At 44.2% G+C, this 21769-nt stretch overlaps 1 protein-coding gene across 1 annotated transcript in view; it reads left to right on the top strand.

Annotated features, from left to right (window-relative positions):
• The first annotated feature begins 2373 nt into the window (after positions 1-2373).
• Positions 2374-21769, top strand: part of LOC119417313 (cadherin EGF LAG seven-pass G-type receptor 3) — a 40429-nt gene continuing 21033 nt past the window's right edge. The window contains exon 1 of the mRNA XM_037684520.1: positions 2374-5644. Coding sequence (XP_037540448.1) covers positions 2374-5644 — 3271 coding nt within the window. The remainder of the gene's footprint in view (positions 5645-21769) is intronic.

The following is a 21769-nucleotide window of genomic DNA, read 5'->3' as shown; positions in this document are numbered from 1 at the left end:
AACTCCCCGGGACGACAGAAAGACGGAGGAGCCAGGGGGAAGGTGTGGGGCGGTGCTGGCGGTCCTGGAACTGGCCACCTAGCCGGAACGAAGGAGAGAGAGACGGAAGGCGCACTCTGGGAGGAAGGTAGAAAATTGAGGTGGAAGAGGGAGAAAGGAGGAGAGACAGAGAAAGGAAGAGACTAAATGGCTGCACGTATAACGGGCTTCACCCCGTTCCTGCTCTCGTCTCTGGCACTCCACCTGCTTTTCCTCATTTCTTTGTTAGCCCTCGCCCCGGGGACAGTGAGTACAGAAGGGGCTTCCAGCAGATGGACGCCGGGCCTCCACCATCGAGACGCCGGTAAGGTGAAGCAGCAGAAAGAGCAGAATCACACGGAGGAAGCGTGGAGATCACTGAGAGGCAGCTGGAATCCACGCCTAAGCAGGTGGGCTGTAGCGCGGACACAGACTGAGGGATGCTCTGGAGTGGCGCGTGCAGGGGGGATCCTCGGAGGATGTCGCCAAGGTGGGGCAAGGGGGAAACAAAATGGGAAACTAAAAGGAGTCCGGACGTTCTGGGAGAGACTAGACAACCCTCATTCTCTATTGCCTTCCTCTCTTCTCCACCACGGGAGCTCTGATGGCGCAGGAAAGTGTCTGGGGAGAAGAAGGATGGAGAGAAAGGGCGTTGTTTCACCTCCAGCTTTACCTGTTTTCACCCTTTTGCCAGTTCAAAATGGAAAAAAGAGGGCAGTACAAAGGACTAAAATGTGGTGGTCGGAGTTAAAGCCACACCTCACTGAATGTGGTGCAGACGGAGCCTTTGTGCACGCCTCTGGACGGTGCAGGGCACCCGGAAGTATTACCAGAAGAGGAGGAAAGGTGTGTAAAGGGGGTTGTAAGGTTGAGAGGCTCTTAGCTGCATGGTGCTCTCAAACATTCTGGCATGTCCACTGTTTAATCCTACAAAACCAACTCCTCTTCCTGGCCAACACGCCTTCACCTGGCTTCTTTCCAGCCTCTCCTTCTTGGTGCAATCATCCTATTTCTGGATACAGTTTACCTCATGCTGATGCTTCAAATCACAAGTGTTATCCATTCTTTTCTGACTGGATTTGGGCTGCAAAACTGGACAGCGTGTGTTATTTTCCAACTTTTATTTTCTCTCAGACCGGATGCACTTATAAAATCAAGCAACAACTAGTTTACAAGAACATTAACAAGAAGCAGGTATGGGATGCTGACAGGAGGGCCGGTAATTGTTCTCATTTGGGCAGGCACAATGTTATCAGCAGCAACAGGGAGGTGGGTGAATTCAGCAGCAGCAGGACAGAGAAGGCAGAGAGTTACCAAGGTGCCAGGGCAAATGCCAGATCTGATTATGCCAGGATTATTGATGAAGGGGGATGCAAAAGAAGAGAGAAGAAAGGGAGGAGAGGAGGGCTTTACGACAGCAAAAAACACGTTAAATTATCTCATTATCCAGATAATGGTTTAGTTTTTCCAATTGTGACCCTCTTACTCAGTACTGATTATGAGCTTCAGAAAGAAAAATCAGAGTCAGTATCCAGAGGGCAGAGCAGGGAGGTTACTGGTGGTTACTTCAGTTGTTTGGGCAGAAAAAATCCAAGGGGGGAGGGTTATTTAGCTGGATTTATGGGCCCCCAGGGAGGAGGAACACAGATGAGTCTCCTCAACCAATTGAGTATTAAGGCAGAAATATCCAACCAACAGTTTGAGTCCAAGAAAAGAGCCAGTGACATCAAATTAAAATATCTTGAATTCAACTCCCACACTAAGACAGAAACAGATAATTACCAGAGAGTAAACCTATCCAAACCGAGCAGTATAAATGCTAAAAAAGTACAAATTTCAGCTGCATCTAGTGACCTAGGCTTTGTATTGCCCATTAAGTTTCCCTGTTCATCCTTCAGTGCTGTCTCAGCCACAACTCATTCTGGAACTAAATTAAAAACACATAATGGAACTAGAGAACAGCATGTTTCATTTTTCCCACAAATGATCAAGACCACGTGGCAGCCCTCCTCCTCTGCAGAGGAGGTCAATTCAACTCAACCAACAGTTCCACTATTTGCTCAGCGTGTATTTCTATTCAGCAAATTTAACACAAACAACAATAACAATAACGAAAAGGAGGGAAACAAAGCAACAAATGGGTATAATCATGAATCTGATATAACAAAGTCAGCTTGGCATAGTGAGACACAAAACACAGATCTGTGGGAAAATGCCATCCATGCGAGATGCACTGAGAGCATTCCCAGTGACTGTTCAGCCACTGAACAAGCTGAACGTGCACATATGCAATTAAAAACTGGTAATCAAGTGCTATTAGAGCCTGAAGGTGTCAGACAGTCAGATAAGCAGCAGATGGGGACAAGAGAAGAAAGGGAGAGGAGCATAGAAAGGGGGGGAGAAGGCACTGAGGGGTCCATTGCTGATGCTGATGCTGTTTGGGGGAAAAAATTACAGGTGGGGGAGGGCAAGGGAGAGGCGTGGCTGATGAGAGGCAGGGAACCACGTGCAGTGAAGGAGGAGGAGGTGTGGGAGAAGGTTGTTACAAAGGGAAGCCAGGGAGAGGAGAGTGAAGCTGAGAGAAGGATGGGTCAGGGTAGGGGGAGTACCACTTCAGCCATCACAGAGTTATATCACACAAGGGGGGAAAGAGAGAGCCAAGCAGATGAAAGCCACAAGGGAAGTGAGGTGAATGAGACTAAGGTTGAGGAGGAGGAAGGGCAAACTTCAAGGGGAGCGAGGAGCCTGGAACGACTGATAATAGTGGCAGATGATGGTACCTCACCAGGAAAAAAAGACAGGAGGATTTTGATGCCATGGTCTCGATCTAGACGTGCAGCCAATAGACACCCTCATTTCTCACTGTATAACTACCAAGTTCAGGTAGCTGAGAACCAGCCACCTGGCACCTCAGTTATTATAATGTCAGCTTCAGACCCAGATGCAGGAGATGCAGGCAGGGTGAGTTACACCATGGCCCCGCTGATGAACAGTCGATCATCTGACTATTTTCACATCCACCCAGACTCAGGCCTCATCTCCACCACTCAGGTTCTTGACAGGGAACACATGGATCTGCATTACTTCAGGGTCACAGGGACTGATTTAGGCTCCCCTCGCCTCTCTGGCACCACTATGGTAGCCATTACTGTTTCAGATCGGAATGATCATTCTCCTATCTTTGAGCAAACAGAATACAGGGAGACAATTAGGGAGAATGTAGAGGAAGGCTATCCCATCCTTCAGCTGAGAGCAACAGATTCTGACTCACCATCTAATGCCAATATCCGTTACCGGTTTGTTGGTGATTCAGCTGCAATAGCACGAGTTGCCTTTGAGATTGATCCACGTTCTGGTCTCATTACAACTCGTGGATCTGTGGACCGGGAATCAAATGAACACTACACGCTTCAAGTGGAGGCAAGCGACCAGGGGAAGGATCCGGGCCCATGCTCTGCTACTGTCAAAGTTTTCATCACTGTGCTGGATGAAAATGATAATGTACCACAATTTAGTGAGAAGCGCTATGTGGTGGCCGTAAAGGAGGACGTTCGGCCTCACTCTGAGATCCTTCGTGTGAGTGCCACAGACCGAGACAAGGACAGTAATGCTGCTGTTCACTATAACATCATTAGTGGTAACAGCCGTGGTCAGTTTTCTATTGACAGTGTCACAGGTGAAATTCAGGTAGTGGCACCTCTAGATTTTGAGTCTGAACGAGAGTATACACTGCGTGTTCGTGCGCAGGACAATGGACGACCACCTCTCTCTAACAACACTGGAATTGTTAGTGTTCAAGTTACAGATGTCAATGACAACCCACCTATATTTGTATCCACACCTTTCCAGGCATCTGTGCTTGAGAGTGCACCAGTTGGCAGCTCCATCCTCCACATTCAAGCCATTGATACAGATTCAGGTGATAATGCTCGCCTGGAGTACAGATTAACTGGCACTGGTTCTGACACTCCATTTGTTATCAATTCTGCAACAGGCTGGGTCACTGTCAGCTCCATTCTTGACAGGGAATCTGTGGAGCATTATTTCTTTGGGGTCGAGGCCAGGGATTATGGCATGCCACCTCTTTCTGCCACAGCGAGTGTCACCATCACAGTCATGGATGTTAATGACAATCGGCCCGAGTTCCTCCAAAAGGAGTACTATGCTCGACTGAATGAGGATGCAGCAGTTGGTACCAGTGTAGTGACTGTCACAGCTGTGGACAGAGATGTCAACAGTGCTGTGACCTATCAGATAACAGGAGGAAACACCAGAAACCGCTTTGCTATTAGCACTGCAGGAGGAGCGGGGCTGCTTTCCTTAGCTCTCCCACTGGACTACAAACAAGAACGCCGTTATGTTCTGACTGTCACTGCCTCAGACCGCACACTTCATGACACCTGTCAGGTACACATCAACATCACTGATGCCAACACACATCGACCTGTATTTCAGAGCGCTCATTACTCTGTCAGTGTGAACGAAGACAAGCCATCTGGAAGTACTGTAGTTGTGATTAGTGCCACAGATGATGATGTTGGTGAAAATGCTCGAATAACATACTTTCTTGAAGACAACATCCCTCAGTTTCGCATCGATCCAGCCACAGGGGCAATAACACTTCAGGCAGAGCTTGACTATGAAGACCAGATGACCTACACTTTGGCTATAACAGCTAAAGACAATGGCATACCACAGAAATCAGACACAACATATGTTGAGGTCAATGTGAATGATGTAAATGACAATGCACCTCAGTTCCTCAGTCCCAGATATCAGGGGACAGTAAGTGAAGATGCTCCTCCATTCACCAGTGTCCTCCAGATCTCAGCCACAGACCGTGACGCTCATGCCAATGGCCGAGTTCAGTATACCTTCCAGTACGGTGAGGATGGGGATGGAGATTTTACTATTGAACCTACATCTGGCATTGTTCGATCTTTTCGCCGCCTGGATCGTGAGAGTGTGCCATTCTACGAGCTCACCGCCTATGCTGTGGATCGTGGTGTGCCCCCCCAACGAACCCCTGTTCACATTCAGGTGACAGTCCTTGATGTAAATGATAATGCACCTGTTTTCCCTGCTGATGATTTTGAGGTTCTGGTGAAGGAAAACAGTGCTGTGGGTTCTGTTGTAGCCCAAATCACTGCTACTGATCCAGACGAGGGTGCTAATGCTCAGATCATGTATCAAATCGTAGAGGGCAACATTCCAGAAATCTTTCAGATGGATATCTTTTCAGGGGAACTCACTTCTCTCATTGACCTTGATTATGAGTCCCGTAATGAATATGTGATTGTAGTCCAGGCCACATCGGCCCCTCTAGTCAGCAGGGCCACTGTTAGAATCTGTCTGGTGGACCAGAATGACAACCGGCCAACTCTGAAGGACTTTCAAATCGTTTTCAACAACTTTGTGTCCAATCGGTCCAACAGTTTTCCTAGTGGGGTGATTGGGAGGGTACCAGCCCATGACCCAGATGTGTCAGACAGGTTGCACTACACCATTGACCGGGGGAATGAGCTTCACCTGCTGCTCCTGAATCACACCAGCGGAGAGATCAAACTGAGTCGAAAACTGGATAACAACAGGCCACTGGTTGCTCCCATGCTGATCACTGTCACAGGTAAGAAACCATGAAGCAAAGCATAACTGGCAAAATGTGGGTGAGCTTGTGTGTGATGTCAATTTAGACCCCACTAAAAACTTTATTCAGTATAATAAATACTGTGAAGATAAGGGCTCTGCAGCAAGAATAATGTGTAAAATGTGAGAAATGGACAAAAAGCAGGAGGGTATCGGCTGAGCTCTATTTTAGCTTGCGCTCATGAAGAAATTGGATTTTGTCTGCTGACCTTTGCGAAACTTAATAGAGGGTGCACGGTGATTGAATGAGTGAGTATACAAGACAGCCCAAGAAAAATGTAGTTTTGTTCATGAACTCAGGACACCTTTTACCTTTCAAATAAATACCAAAGGAGGGAATAGATAATTATTTATTCAAGTTAGTTTGTTACCTAAAAGCATATGAATTAACACAACTTACTAGCTCTGTGAGAAATAGAACCAGTTTCAAAGGTTCTAATTTTCTTGGTTTTATCAACTTATTGAACAAAATGTGCAAATCTTTTGCTCAAAACTTGATGTTCTTTACTTTTTTTTTGTTTTTTGTAATATCTTCTTGTATATATGTGCATCTTTAGATTTGGTTTTGAAATAATGCTTGCTTAATATTTTACATACTTGTTTGCTGCCAGTGAGTAAAGCCTTATAAACCAAGTAAGTTTCAGAAGAAAAAAATAAGAACAGCCCCGCTGCTTTGAATAACAGATGTTGTGTTCGTATTCTGTCAGAAACGTTTGGTGGAAGTGAGATTTCTTGGGAATGTGTGTGACCTGCTATTCTATTTACACAGTTTTTAAAAGGAGACTTACATCTAGTATTGTTGGCCAATAAATATTCACTTTGGTGGCATTTTGATGTAAATACTGCATATTCATGCAAGTCTTAACAAATCAACAAAGCATGAAGAAAGGGATGAGTTTGTTGAATGACTGAGTGTTTAAAAGTGAATGAAAGAGTAAAATGAGGTGGCACGTGATGATTAAATCAGTGAGTGCAGCTTTAAACTAAGATCATCTTATGTTAACGACAGAGTTATCGCTAATTTGGTTACACCTTGGCAATCTTATATGGTATTGTCAGATGTGTTAACTCAGAGGATGACTCTCAGATATAGCCACACCAATATGTATCCCAATATCAGTAAAAGTGACAAAGTAAAAGCATTTTTACGTCAGTTATTGTCTATTGGTTGTTAGCCTTCATTAACTGTATTGACTTCCAAGTTGTAAATGTTTATCCAATGAGCTTTTCCTGAAAGTTTCATTATATTTCGTCCACTGGTTAGCATTAAATAAGCATTAAATGTACCTGTGGTTGAAGGAATCAAACCAGGCTGTATGAGTGAGAAAAATGTTTCATATTTGCTAAACATATCCAACGTGCACTTCTATTTGCTTGTGCCAAACTTCGTCTCCATCTGTCTTTTCCAGTGTTCATTCAGCTCTGACGAACCACACATAAAGATTCAGTTCAAATTTCCTCTATGTTTCTCCATTATAAAACCATTTCCCGCTGCCAAGACAACCCCCTCCTCCCCAGTCTGTCTCATCCCCTCCTCTTTCTCCATTGCCCCAGGATCTGACAGTTATGAGATTATAATGAAACAACAGTCATCCTGAGTCAAACTTGGAGCAAAGATGTCATTTTTATTGTTTGCTGAGTGCTATCTGTGCCTACCTGTCCTTCTTCTTCTCACCACTGTCATCTCCTTTGCTGTCCTACCTCTAATTGAATGGATGGATGGGATTTAGATTTTCAACTATTAATCTAATTATTAGCTTTTTCCGCTGAATTTTTCCACAAGTTTAAATTTATGCATTCATCTACACTTTGATGTCATATTTTATCCTCTTTCCATTTCCCCTGTGAATCTATTATTTTCCTGAGATACAAAAGTTTTTTTTAATTAAATTTCTATCATTAAAATCAATGATATATTTTGCACAAGATAACATTTATTTCTCTTTTTCATTATTTTAAAGGGAAAGATAAGATAAGGAAGCCTGGGCAATAATCAGTAATGCCACATTTGATAAATATAACAGTTCATAAACTGCCCTCAATTGATCATTTTAGGAATTTTAGACATTTTATGGCTTGTAGGCCTGTGAGAGTCAAGGCAGAAGTTTTATATTAAACACGTTGAAGTAGTTCATTGTGTTTTGTGATGTGCTCATTTTGTTATTTAAGCTTTTCCTTTCGCTATCAACTCCTGTTGTTTTCCGAATTAGCTGCAATTTTAGTGACTTCAATTTGTCCACTATCAGTAAAACATTCTTTGTTGGTTTGCACACTGTAGTAAAGAGAATGCTGCCTGAATAAATGAAGCTTTCAGCAGGTGATCAAAGCCAAACCAGATTTATTTCCAAAAATTATACATGTGCAAACTTCTGACGTTGAACCTTAAAGTGAAGAAACAGAAGATAATTTTCAGTGGTGTTTCCCATAAGCAGTGCTGTGCAAGCTCACATCAATAAATAATTAAATTAAACTCACAAACTCAATGTTTGCAGAAAAGAGTTTCTCATAAAAGGTTGTGGATTATTTGTATTTAATAGAATCCCTAATGGGGAAATTCCTTATCTGCCTTTTCACATCACACATGTGAGCACGCAATCTAAGGTGCTGCCCTGGCCTTGCTCAAGGGTCCAAGAAGGAGAAGGAGGCAGATGTGCGTGCTTCACTTTTCCCACCCATATTTTATATGCCAGTCTGGATGCTCAAACCAGTGACCCAATCTCAGGCTCACCTTCTCTAACGTCTGTTCCACCATTCCTCCAATCAAAAATTTGGCATCATTGTATCAATTTTCTCATCACACTTACTGGTAACTTACTTTTTCCCTAAAAGTCAGTCTACAGCAGCTGTTCTCTTTTAAAATAATGTCCATGCTTAGTTCAAATTCCTCAGTTCAAAAACAACCCAGCTAAGTTCAAAGTTAACAAGATTAACTTTAAGCATGCTCGTTTGAATGTGTTTGTGCACAACACTGCCCATGAGGGTCATATGACTGGTGTTGACCAGAGATTACAACTTCAGAGTCAGCCAAATCCTTCTGAAGCTCTTTTAGAGTCAAATGTTTCTATTTGCCTTTCACAGTTCTCCCTCAAATTTTTACTGGCATTCCCCAATCACCTTTTTGAAATATTTATATATAAAAAAAACTAATATCTTCTTTTAAACCATATGTACTCGTGGCCTTCTTTTGCTTTGCGAGTGTAGCTCAGTTTGATATTTAGTGTGCTGGACCGTTGATTCAAGGAGCTCATCATGACTGCTGCTTAATGTCCAGAGAAGATCAAAAATATTTATAAGCTTCAAAATCTGTATTCATATTTCTTAACAGACTTTAATACTGTTGCTGTGCCAAGAATATAACAAACATCTGAGGCCTCTAGAAGAAGACTCAAACTCTTTAGTGTTCAGACCTTTACATGTGACTTTTTTCTCACTCTTTATAAGTGTGAAATAAAATGAGCAATAATTCTGCTTAAAATAACAAGAGCATTTTATATTTAAGTTTATTTCTCTCTATACTATTCAGTAAATATAATCTAAAATTTTGCATGCCTCTGTTTATACTTTTACACAGACCTCTCTTTGGTCTTTTCTCCTTTGTTTTCAGTCTCTCCCTGTAATCCTCACATACAACAACTCTCAGATGCTGTTTAGTTGCAGTTTGATGTTCTTTTCAACTTTGCTCCTCCTTTTCCCTCTTTCTTTTTCCTGCTTTTTTCTCTGGTTAGTGTATTTCCTATCACTCTGTGTGTTTGTGTGTGGTGTGTGTGTGTGTGTGTGATGAAGTGTTGTGTACTGTGGAGGGTTTGCATATCTTGTCCTATTTATTTGCATGTGTTTGAACAGTGTTTTCCTGTGGCAGAAACATTTTTCTTTGTATGCATTTGTGCAATATTTGTGTTTGCATATCACTGCTGGGTGTGTTTCTGCTGTGTGTGTGTGTTTGTGTGTGTGTATATTCTCAGGTGGCTTAAAGCCTTGCACTTGAGGCTGTATTCATATCTTCTCGATGAATAATATCTGTGGATGCCAGAGAGTGTTGGGACTGCTCTCCTCTCATTGCTCTTCTCTTTTTCTCAAGTGCTCCTTTTCACACTTTCTTCTCTTTTTTTGTTTCTCTCTTTTTCATCCACTCTTTTACTTTTATTCCCCCCTCCCTCCATTTCTTTTTGGAACAGTTTGCATCAGACTATTTATTCTGATGGGACATCTTCTGTTCAGCATACATAGAGATTAAACATGGCATCAGTTCTTGTGTTGGCGGCAGTGGAGTCACACAAAAGCACGAAGCTGGCTTCAGGGTCAACTGGTTGAGGTTGTAATGGGCTGTTGGCACCCCAAATAGAAATCGCTCAAGGTGTCCTTCAGCAACGTAACGCCCAACTGCTCCAGCAACCAGCAGCAGAGTCTGTGGTTAAACTGGCAAAGTCCCAGTTGTAAGGTTTGAATGTAAAGCAGAGATTTAAAAAAATATTGCCCCTAATTAGTCGTTGCAGGGTAAATAAAGGTTGAAACCAAGTCAGTGTGATGTCAATATTGGAGAGATTTTTTTTAATCAGCTTTTATCAGCAGACACTTTAACATGACTCAAAAAATGATACAAATTAATACATTTCAACTTCACTTACCCTTTTTTTTTTCGGCCTATAAGTCACGGTTGGTTGCATAATTTGCATGTCCTGTGACTTATATGCCAAATCAACTTATTAATGGATTATTTCCCATATTTATAAACCAATTTTTGGCTTAGATATGACCGTTTTCATTCATTCTGACTGAAAATATTGAACATTACCATTTTCAGCTGCTAGCTGGCACTCGAGTTGTATGGCACACCGTTGTGTCATGTAATAAGTAAAAGTGGCTATTAATGACACAATCAGCTTGCCTTAGAATGCCACCTTCTTCCAGCTCGAGTGGCGCAACCATCAAATCAGCTTCATTTCGCTGTGCCGCCCCGGCGACATGAAGTTGATTTGACCATTGAAGTGCATTTACTAAGTAAAAATTCAACTTGCTTTAATGTTGATCAAACAAATAATTGCTTTTAGGTGGTTATCTTGTTAAATTTTGAAGAAATGCTCATCGAGTCCTCCCGTGCGTGCTCCTACTTCCGCATATCGGCTTTTGAAATACAGCTGATTGGACCGTTAAAGTGCATTTATTAAGGAAAAGTTAGACTGAGACACACATTTGCTATAATTTTGAGCAAACAAATAATTGTTTTTAAGTGTTAATCTTGTTAAATTCTTGTTAAAGTCCTCCTGTGCACGCTCCCTCGGCCGCCATTTGGCAGCCAATCGATTTTTGCCACAACACGACCCACATTTCCGGGTTGTCAGCGGTGACACATAATAGATGTGACCTATACAGTGAAGTGACGTATTTATGGATTTTTCCACTTTATTAGACATATTTGGACTAATGCGACTTATAGGGCGGTGCGACGTGTGCGGCAGAAAATACGGTATTTGCTTGAGTAGACACAGTCACATTATCTGGACTTGGAAAAACACATTCGTTTATGTCATGCTTCTAATAAAATGGATTTGAAAATTGTGATTGTGCTCTTAAAGACAATAATGAATCTAGCTGGTTGGATTTTGCTTGAATTTCTTTTGCTTTAATTTTAACAGCTGCAATAAAAATTTGTGGCTTTTGTAAAGAAGCAATATTGCACAGAAAGGCACCACTATTTGTTTCTTGTTGCACGCTCAGTTTTTACACTTGTTTTGGTTTTTACTTCTTGCGAACACAACCTGTCAGCACTAAATGGTCCAATGAGCAGACAAAACGAGAAATTAATCCAATGAAAGGATAAAACATTGAGCTCAAAGAGCTTAAAAGAACAATACGACTTAGTAATCACTTTCAATGTTTCTGTCCCTGTGTCATTGTCAGGTGATTATCTGTCAATTAAGATAAATAACAACCTTATAATAAAACGAACTAACTGCAGAAGTGTACTGGCATCACCGATCATGACTGCATTATTTTATTAATAACAAATAAAAGTTGTGTATGTCTATGTTCTGTGAACAAATAAATAGGTGACACAATAATACAACATTATAATTAACTTTTAATAATCAGTACATTCAAGGGATTTGGGGATATGAAATCCTTTTGGTAATTAAAAAAAAAAATCTACCAAAGCAAAAGTTAAGCCAAAAGACAAGAAAAGAAATGAAAGTAGTATTATTTTTACAATAAAATAATAAAAAAAAAAACAGTACATGCCACATCACATGCTAAAGTTTTAAATAAAGATATATTTGTTTGTGCTCTGACAATGTGTCGGAGAAGACAATCAGCTACTAACATACCAAATTTGAGTTCAATAACTGTAAAATGACTTAGTTACAGCCATTTTTGTCAAATATGTCACTATTTCATGAGGTATTTAAGTCGTAGACATGATGACAATTAAACTCATTCACACAAACACTGGAAATTACACATTTAATGAAGGCAGTCAATTATTATTTTTTCCCCAATTCTATGGATGCTTTACAAAACCCTTGACTGCCATTACTAGTTTTTTCAACATGTTGATGGGCTAAATAGGAAATAAATTATGTACTTTAATCACAATGCCTCCAAAATTATTTGCTTCCAAATGCCTGAGCTTCATCAGAGGCATAAATTATGGACCAGTGGACAAAGCACAAGAGCCTTTTAACCCACTGTTCAGTTATATTTATTGGATTTACTGAAAAGCTGAAATGGTGCCTCTTTTTCATGGCAATACACAAGAAAACAAAACGGTACTGGCATAAGTACGCATTACTCTCCCAGCAAAACTGGACAAACACATGATGCAACTTATTTTCCGCACAGATCTGAGTTAAACGTCCTCTCTGTGCTCCTCCATGCTCAGATGGTGCGAGATGAAAAAGCACATTATAAATTAATGCCAACATTAGGTCTGGCTACAGATCGGTGCACAGCGAATTCACTTCACTTGGTCAACGCCCTGATGTTAACGACTCTCTTCTGGGTGAGCGCTCTGACGGTTCTTGGGCAAATGTGGGTCGGATGAGCGAAATCAGCTCCCCAGTGAATATTCAATACATTCTGGATTATTTTAATCTGGGATAATAGTGTTTTCACCCATCGTTGCAGACAAAAACGCAAAATGTGAAAAGATAAGGCAGCTTTTGGAGTTACAGCGAGTTGATCAATATGTTAACACTTTGGTCTGCAGCTTCAAAATGCCTTGAGTGAGAAACTGAACCCTCCAACTGCTACTGATTTATCCGTGTGTGTATGTTAGACAAAGAGCTTTATAAATGGGATTAAATGCTCTGCTAGATAGATGCAGCTGCTGGTATGAAAAGCTTAAAGTGGATGAAAAAACTTGAAAAACACTAAATTGACCCACACACATTTTTATCGTCTGCCATTGTTTACATCCATAATTTATTTTCAATCCACTTGTCTGTTGCCTTTTCAGTTCTATGTGTTTCAGGTTTAAAAAGGCTGATTGTCATTTCAAACCACGTCCAAGAACAGACGGGAGAACTAAGCACAGCAGAAAATGTCACAAGTAATTTTAGAACGTCATGTTGTGATAAAAGCACAGTTGACTCCTGAACCCCTAACATGCCCTGCAGGTTCAGCTTTATCACAAATTTATAAAGTCAAATATTGAGTGCATTTGACACATTATCGAACACTAAGTATTGGCCAGCAGTGTAACAGCTGTGAACTATTAATAAATTTCTTATTATTAATCCAACAGCCTTTAAAAAGACACTAATTTGTTGATTTTTATTGTTATTCTTCTTCTGCATCTAGTACAGATGATGGAGCTGCACATGTTATTAAATGCACCTCAACATTAAGAGTTATTAATTTATATTATCTTGGAGATGTGATACCAGCAGCACATTTATACAAACCTCACTGTTACACTTTATAGATGTATACACTTTTCTCCCATCATGACACATTCTGTTGTTACGCTCTTTGTAATTTGCTGTTACTGTAGAGAACCAACTAGTTTTTATTTTTCCAAAAACAAAGTTGACCTTTTTAAAAACACTTTTTTTTTATTTATTGAATGCGCTTTGGGCAGCACGGTGGCACAACTGGTAGAGCTGCTGCCTCTCAGCGAGCAGGTCCTTGGTTCAAACCCCGGTCCAGGGGTCTTTCTGGGTGGAGTTTGCATGTTCTCTCCGTGCATGCGTGGGTTTTCTCCGGGTACTCCGGTTTCCTCCCACAGACCAAAAACATGCATGTTAGGCTGATTGGTAACTCTAAATTGTCCCTAGGTGTAAGTGAGAGAGTGAATGTTTGTTTGTCTCGTTTGTCTCCATGTGTCCCTGTGATGGACTTGCGACCCGTCCAGGGTGTACCCCGCCCCTCGCACAGTGATTGCTGGACATGAGCACCAGCGACCCCCGTGACCCAAAATGGAATAAACGGGTAAAGATAATGGATGGATGGATGGATGGATGAATGTGCTTTAGAAAACCACAAATTTGACCAGTTCCTTAGAAAAAAGGAATAAAAACTATTGAAGATGTCCTGGAGTTTTCACCAACAAACGCCACCATTTATTCAGTTTTATAGATGTAAAATATTTGTGGTTGTAGGTGAGAGTCATAACACATGACATCTGGGGATGTGGCGTGAGACTGTGCAAAACTTCAATTTCAAGGTTTGCACAGAACAGCTACAACTTCAGTGTTTTCAACACAATAATCTCAATCAAACACTCTGGAACAGGGGTCTGCAACCTGCGGCTCTGGAGCCACATGTGGCTCTTCAGTCCCTCCACAGCGGCTCTTTCAACCTTTGACCAAAACTAACATAAAACTGAATTTTAAAGGACGTTATACCCACAACAAAAAATGACTAGTTTTAAGAGTTTTCGTGTCAATTTCTTTGTAAATATGTGAATACTAGTACTAATACACAGAGTAAATTATACTCACTTGAACTTTATGCTTTATATCTTCAAAGTGTGATACTCAATTCCTCCACCAAAAAACAACAACAACAAAAAGCATGCACAGTTCATTATTGACAAAATATATTTTGTTTTGTTGTACAAGAATCCAGTGTTCTGTGGTTGTCTTGTGACCTGGATATGGGCACCAGTGACCCCCTGCAACCCGAAAAGGAAGACATGGGTAAAGACAATAGATGGAGGGATGTATCCAGTCTTTTCTTTTGTCTTAAAATGTAAAAATATCAATAAATGTCAACAATCAGATGTTTTTAGTTTCATAATTTCACACCTACAGGCCAGAACAGCCCCCTCTAATAAACTTAAAGTGGCCCATGGGCCACTAGTTGATAATGATAATTGTAGGTTTTGCAGCTCTGAACACGTTTAATTTAGTGAACGAAATGGCAGAAATGGCTTTTTTGATCCTAAAGGTTGCAGACCCCTACTCTGGAATATAAGGTGGCGGGCAATATGCATTCCTTTAAAGCATACTAGTCCTTCATTTATTAATTTCCCCCCAGTTTTCATTTTGTTCTTACCATAACTGATTCTTTCTGTTTTCACGTGCACAAGTATGTTTTGAATGACTTCCTATAAGAACAAATTCATCTTTATCATTTTCTCCTTTCTGTGAAATCTGACACTTACATTCCAGAAAACTGAAAACATTTAGAGATTCATTGATGCGCAAACATCCTCTTCTCTGTTTTCATTTCTCACTTCAGTTCAATATGAGGATATCTTCATGTGTAGGATGTGCAAAGTCTTAAACTTCTGTCCTACAATTTGCTGTTCATTTTCACTCATTACCTGTAACTGTCCCATACTTGTGCTTTTTCCCATCCAGTGTCATGACAGCAGGGAACCATGTAGTTTTGGTTTGTGGACTGAGACAGTTTTGACTCATTTTAGATGCTCAAAGACCCAGATGATGGGTTTAACTCTCTGCTGGCTCATTAGTGCTGTACAACTGTGACACCAATGTTAAGACAAAACCTGTGACACAGGCAGTTCTATGTCGTATAAGCTTCGCCCTTTAAGGCCTTCGCTTTAGTGGGTTTATCCCGTTATGCAGAGCATAAGCACTGAAAAAATTAGTCCACGCCCACCTGCTGTGTGGGCCCCACCCGGTCCGTATAAATTACGTTAAGAGCGGGAAATCGGCTCCCATTTTTTCTTCAGCGAGCTAATATAGCACTGTCAGAAGAACAAAGAAGATAAATTGTGTAAATGACCAACCTTTGTGAAGGATGCTTGGCCCGGCAGTCGACCTCCGGTCGTCCGGTGAGTTCTCCTCCCCGAGGAGAAGATGACAGCAGTCTTATTCCAAGGTAAGCGTCGGGGAACATTTCCCAGTGACAGGTCACTACACGCTGGACAACGCCATCTTGTGTTTTTTCCTCTTATCGCCGACCCTCGGGGCGAACCGGATTGTTCCTCCGGGGCAAGGCGTGCTCAGCTGCAGCCCCCGCTGCTCATTCCCTCCTGGGGAGCGTAGTGTAGGTGGAGGGGGGCTGAGTGAATGCTCACCCCATCCCACCTCGTTTCGCATCGGCGATCACACCGCTCCCGGCCGACAGCGCCCTCAGGGGTTGCCCGGCGGAACCCGGGAGGAGGCTGACATGAAGAGACCCCTTTTTTCTACGTCCCTCGCCTTTTCCCGCCAGTTCGGATGATCGGCGGAAAGGTTGTTTTTCACTGGGCTCCACTGTGGCTCACCGTCTTGATCCATACGGCCTCACGTTCCAACAGGACGTTCGACGGGCGAGGCCGCAGACGGTTCTTTCCTGGTAGATTAGAGGAGTCGGTCCCCAGTCCGCTCCCATCACCAGAGTTGAGGGATTCACCGAGCGGGGCTATTCCTCGGTACCCCCCCCCCCCTGGAGCCAAGCCTCGTGGAAGCTTCCGGAGCGAAGCTGCCCAGGTCGGAGCAGCGTCCCGTCCCTCCGGAGGAACCAGACGGCGACCACGCTCTCCAATCGAGCCCACCAACGTGTTTTCAGGCAGCTGCAGTTAGCAACAACGTGCGCTGCTAGCATATAGCATGTCCAAGGGACTGAAGGCCGCAGACCTGCCTTGGAGACGAAGAACTCCCTCTGTAAGGCAGCTGACGCCAGCTCAACATGTGTGCCTCTCCCACGGTTTGCCTGTCGAGGACTGCAGCGCGGATGACGATGATCCATCGACCCACCTGGCTTCGTTACTCCCCTCGCTGCCGGAGAAACTGCACAAGACCTGATGAAGCCATCGCGGACGCGCTGTTCAGAGCAGCTTCAAACCATGCTGGCGAAGTGAAACAGTCGGAGGAGGTGCCAGAAGCTGTGCGCCACCTCATCAAGCCGCGCGGCCCACCCCGTCCCGCTGGAGGGACCGTCGCGAGCAAGCTTCGACTTTTCCACGGCCGCGGCTCTCGCTGAGTTCCACCACCAGCCCCGCCCGTCAGAATCCAGCCCTCTTCACTCCGGCAGCCTGCAGCTCAGCGTTTCCCCAGAGTTCGCCTGCAAGACAGCGCTCTGGGCAAACAATCTCAGAGCTCATGAGAGAGAATTTTCTCAAAATGACGGTCTCCGGAGGGTGTGTGTAAAAGTGACACGAAAGTTGAAATAAATCATCATTTAATGATCAAAGTGTCTGTTTTTTAGCCAGTCTGTAAGCCCGGATGAGCTCACAGCGGCCGCACACATAAGAGCCGGTGTCCTTAATAAGGGTTTTTAACTCACCGCCGCTCCAAGACATTACTAGTCGCTTACAGGGCACGATGGTAAGTGATAATAACTCGTTATAATCCCGAGCTGCACGATTTTCACTCAAGCGATGTCAACTCGCACTCGTGGGATGAAACAGCCCCACACACGAGCCGGTGTCCTTAAATAAGGTTTTTAAACTCACCGTCGCTCTAAGACATGACGAGTCGATCACAGAACAGCCTCCACACATGAGCCGGTGTCCTTAATTAAAGGTTTTTAAACTCACTGTCGCTCTAGACATGATGAGTCGATCACGGCACAACGGTAAGCGAAAATAACTCGTTACCAACTAGAACTGCACGATCCTCACTCAAGCGGTGTCAACTCGCACTCGTGGGATGGAACAGCCTCCACATGAGCCGGTGTCCTAAATAGGGTTTTAACTCACCGCCGCTCTAGACATGACGAGTCGATCACTAAAATGAACAGCCTCCATCCAACGGCGCTGCGTTGATGCTGGCGCACACACAGCTGCCGGCGCTAACCAGCTCACATCGGTATAAATGTGGTCCGCAGGCTGGTTCGGGTGGAGGTCCTTCTCTCTCACAAGAAATGACACCCGTCTCAACGAATCAAACGCGGGCAGCCGTCACCCACCGCGTCTCAGCTTTCAGCAGCTCACCGCAGCTTAAACGTGAAGCAGCTGAAGAACCCGGTAATGAGTCCCGCCTCCCTCCAGCGCGCGCCCCTCCAGCGAGAGCGGCGCGCATCCCTCCAGAGAACAACGTGTGCTCCCGCGGGGCTAGCAGCCTCACTCCAACAGCACGGCGTTAATGAAGTCACGCCCTCCGCCTTTTCAACGTTCGCACAGCGACGTCAAACGCGCAGCCCCACCGCGTCATCAGCTGTCACACGTTTCGCCTCAGCTCAAGTCTCGCCCGGGATCACACAGAAAACATTCCCGCGACGCATGACGGCGGTTGAGGGGCGGACTGCTGACAGCCGTACAAAACATGACACATCACTTAACGCACGTTCACCCTACGAACGTTACGTAGAGTGGCTAAAACATGCTCGCCGTTTTTCAGATGGATGGACAAGGTTTTATGCAAATGGTACAAGTTACAGTTTGCAACCCGAACCCCTCCATTCAGAGGAGTTATAAAAACGGTTCCGTCATCATCAGACTGATTCTCATCCCTAAATGCAGAAATCCAAGTGTTTTCTGATAAAAGTAATCTACAGAGTCCCCCAACGGAGAGGAAACACAAGGTTTTTACTCACGGATCGGAGGGGTGAGACCGTTTTTTGGATCTGTTGTTAACATCCAGAGAACGCATACGATCATCCTAACACAGAGACGAGAGTTTTTGTTTTACCTGGATGATCTGCTGCACCTGTCACTTCAGACAGGAGGCGCTGATGCAGGATCAGGTGTTGACATCACACCTGTTAAATCTGGGCTTCGCCATAATTGGAAGGAAGCTCGATTTTCCCGGCCCAGACATTTGTTTCTGGGAGTGGAACTAAATTCAACCACCATGAAAGCTCGTTTATCACAAACTAGATTCGACCCTTTTTAAAAAAAAGTCAACTCAGCCACGTAAGACCTGGCAAGTGATAACAGCTGTCTCCGTCATGAAGCTGTTGGAAATGATGTCACTCACACAGTGTTTTCCGCTGGTTTGTTTCACATGAGACGCCTCCAGAGGTGGTTTTGCACGTCTGCATGTGGATCCAGTAAAACAAAACGACGGATGATCATTGTCCCTTCCTCTGTGGAAGCAGACCTCCGACTCTGGGGAAACACCTTGTTTTCTGTCAGAGGGAGTCCCCCTCAGCAGACCCACGTCACGGGTCAGCCTTCATGGACACGTTGCTGTCAGGCTGGGGGGGGGGGACATGCCTATCTCAAGCAGTAGGGGCGCTGTGGCCCCACTACACATCAGCCCACATCAATGTTTTGGAGTGTCGCACAGCACTGAATATGATTCAACACTTTGCTCCCGTGCTACAGAATCAACACGTGTTGATTCACACAGTCAACATGGTGACTGCTGCGTACATAACCATCAAGGGTGTGCGTTCAGCCCAGATGTTACACATTGCGCGAAGCTACTGTGTTGGGCTCATCAAACCTGCTCTCTATTAGAGCGGTTTTACATATCCGGTGTTCTGAACAGAAGGGCAGATGTGACGTCCAGGGGCGGCCCACGTCACGTGGACCGGACCCTCCATCCAGATCTGATGTTTTCAGACGCAGCAGAAGTTGGCAAAGCAGCTGTGGACCTGTTTGTGACGCGAGAAGAACGCTCAGTGTCAACTATGGTTTTCCCTGAGCCCGCGAGACGATCCATCGCTGGGGGGGGACGCATTTACTCACAGCCCGTGGCCCAAAACGCTTTTATACGCGTTTCTTTTCCCCCACCTCCTCTGTTTTTTACGGTCCCTGAACCGAGTTCAGGAGGAGGGATTGACAGCTCTCCTGGTGGCTCCCGGCGTGTGAACGCACCATGGTTCCCAGGCCTGCAACGTCTGTTGTCGGGTCGCCGTGGAACTGTCGTGGAGGGAGGATGCTCTCCTTCAGGCAGGAGGAGCGACCAAGAGTTACCCAGAAATAGGTCAACACCTGTGGGTCTGACCGCTGAGCGGTCACACTTAGAGGATGGGTCTCCCTCAGGAGATAGTGTGCACAATTCAAGATTCACGTGCTGCATCTACCACAGCTCTGTACACATCAAAGGGGACGGCTTTTCAGCGCTGGTGTACAGAGAAGGTTTAGAGGCCACCTCATGCCTTTTAGGCGACGTGTTGTTTTTTCTACAACAGCTGATGGATAGGGAGTTGGCTTTCAGTACGCTTTAACGTACGTTGCAGTCATCTCTTTCTGCCACGAAGGTTTCGGAGACAGAACAGCTTTTATTCACCCGCTGATGAAGCGTTTTTCTAAAAGATGTTCAGAGACACAGGCCTGCTTCACGTCCACTTGCTCCACAGTGGGATTTAACGCTGGTCCTGCGAGCCCTGATCAAAGCTTCAATTGAGCCTCTGGTTCAGGTTTTCACTTAAATTCTTGTCTCTTTAAACAGCCCTGCTGCTGGTTTTAACACCCGCTAAGAGGGTAAGTAATTATCTGCCCTCTCTGTTGCTTCGTCATGCCTTAGAATTTAGGCTGACGGGCAGCTCAGCTGATTTAAGACCAACCCAGCTTTTATGCCTAAAACATCACGAGCTCTTTTAAATCAAGAGTGATATCGTTGGAGGGGTCTTCTCCCCCCCACAGATCAGAAGAGGAAGCATCTTTTCATCTTCTCTGCCCGGTGCGGGCGTTGACGTGTTACATAACGCGCACAGCTGCAATGCGTTTCAAACTCAACAATTGTTTGTGCATTATAGAGATGTTTCTGCAGGTCGCCGTTATCCATCCAGCGCTTGTCACACTGGCTGTGTGAGGCCTTTTCTGAAGCCTACAGAGCATCAGATTTAGAGCCTCCTGTCAACCTCTAAGCACACTCGACCAGGGGTATCGCATCTTGGACTGCTCTGCATAATGGTATGTCAATGCAGGACATTTGCACTGCGGCTGCATGGTCAACACCCTGCTCATTTATTCGCTTTTACCTACGTGATGTAACGGCTCGTTCCATGACACATTCTGTCCTTAGTGCTCTAACAGAATGAATATTGTTGTTCTCATGGAACTCTGTTTAAGCTCACTTCTGTCTGTATGCATTACAGTGTGAGATGTTGTTATCAGTCACAAGTCGTGTCTGTGATTTTGGTTCTATTGTCACTAATCAGTTCATGATTATTGTTACCAATCAGTTCATTTGATCAATAATCAATTCATGGACATTAATCTGTTATACTGTTCAGCCATGAACCAGTTGGTTCATGCCCCCCCCCCTCTTTTCAACTTCTTCTTCCCCTTGAAAGTTTTCCGGGGCATTCATGCTTTGTCAGAACGCATAGTTACTCAACATGCGTCTGTGCATGGCACATAATTACGCGATGCGTAGTTATGCACACGGGGAGCTGAGTGACAAGACGTTTTTTGGGCAAGCTTCCGCTTCTTACTGTGTTCGAATGGACCCAGTGAGGCGAGGACCACATCGGCTTCGCCCTTTACCCACTAAAGCGAAGGCCTTAAAGGGCGAAGCTTATACGACATAGAACGTTGGTTACGTACTGTAACCCCAGATTCTATGAGTATAAGCGTAGCCCTTTAAGCGTCGGGCCTCACTGGCTCCTAAATGGCTGAAGAAAAAGCTATTTTGGGAGCCGATTTCCCGCTCTTAACGTAATTTATACGGACCGGGTGGGGCCCACACAGCAGGTGGGCGTGGACTAATTTTTTCAGTGCTTATGCTCTGCATAACGGGATAAACCCACTAAAGCGAAGGCCTTAAAGGGCTACGCTTATACTCATAGAATCTGGGGTTACAGTACGTAACCAACGTTT

Source organism: Nematolebias whitei, chromosome 11, assembly GCF_014905685.2.
Source record: "Nematolebias whitei isolate Nwh7 chromosome 11, NemWhi1, whole genome shotgun sequence".
NCBI lineage: Eukaryota > Metazoa > Chordata > Actinopteri > Cyprinodontiformes > Rivulidae > Nematolebias > Nematolebias whitei.
This window is presented reverse-complemented; position numbering and strand designations above follow the sequence as displayed.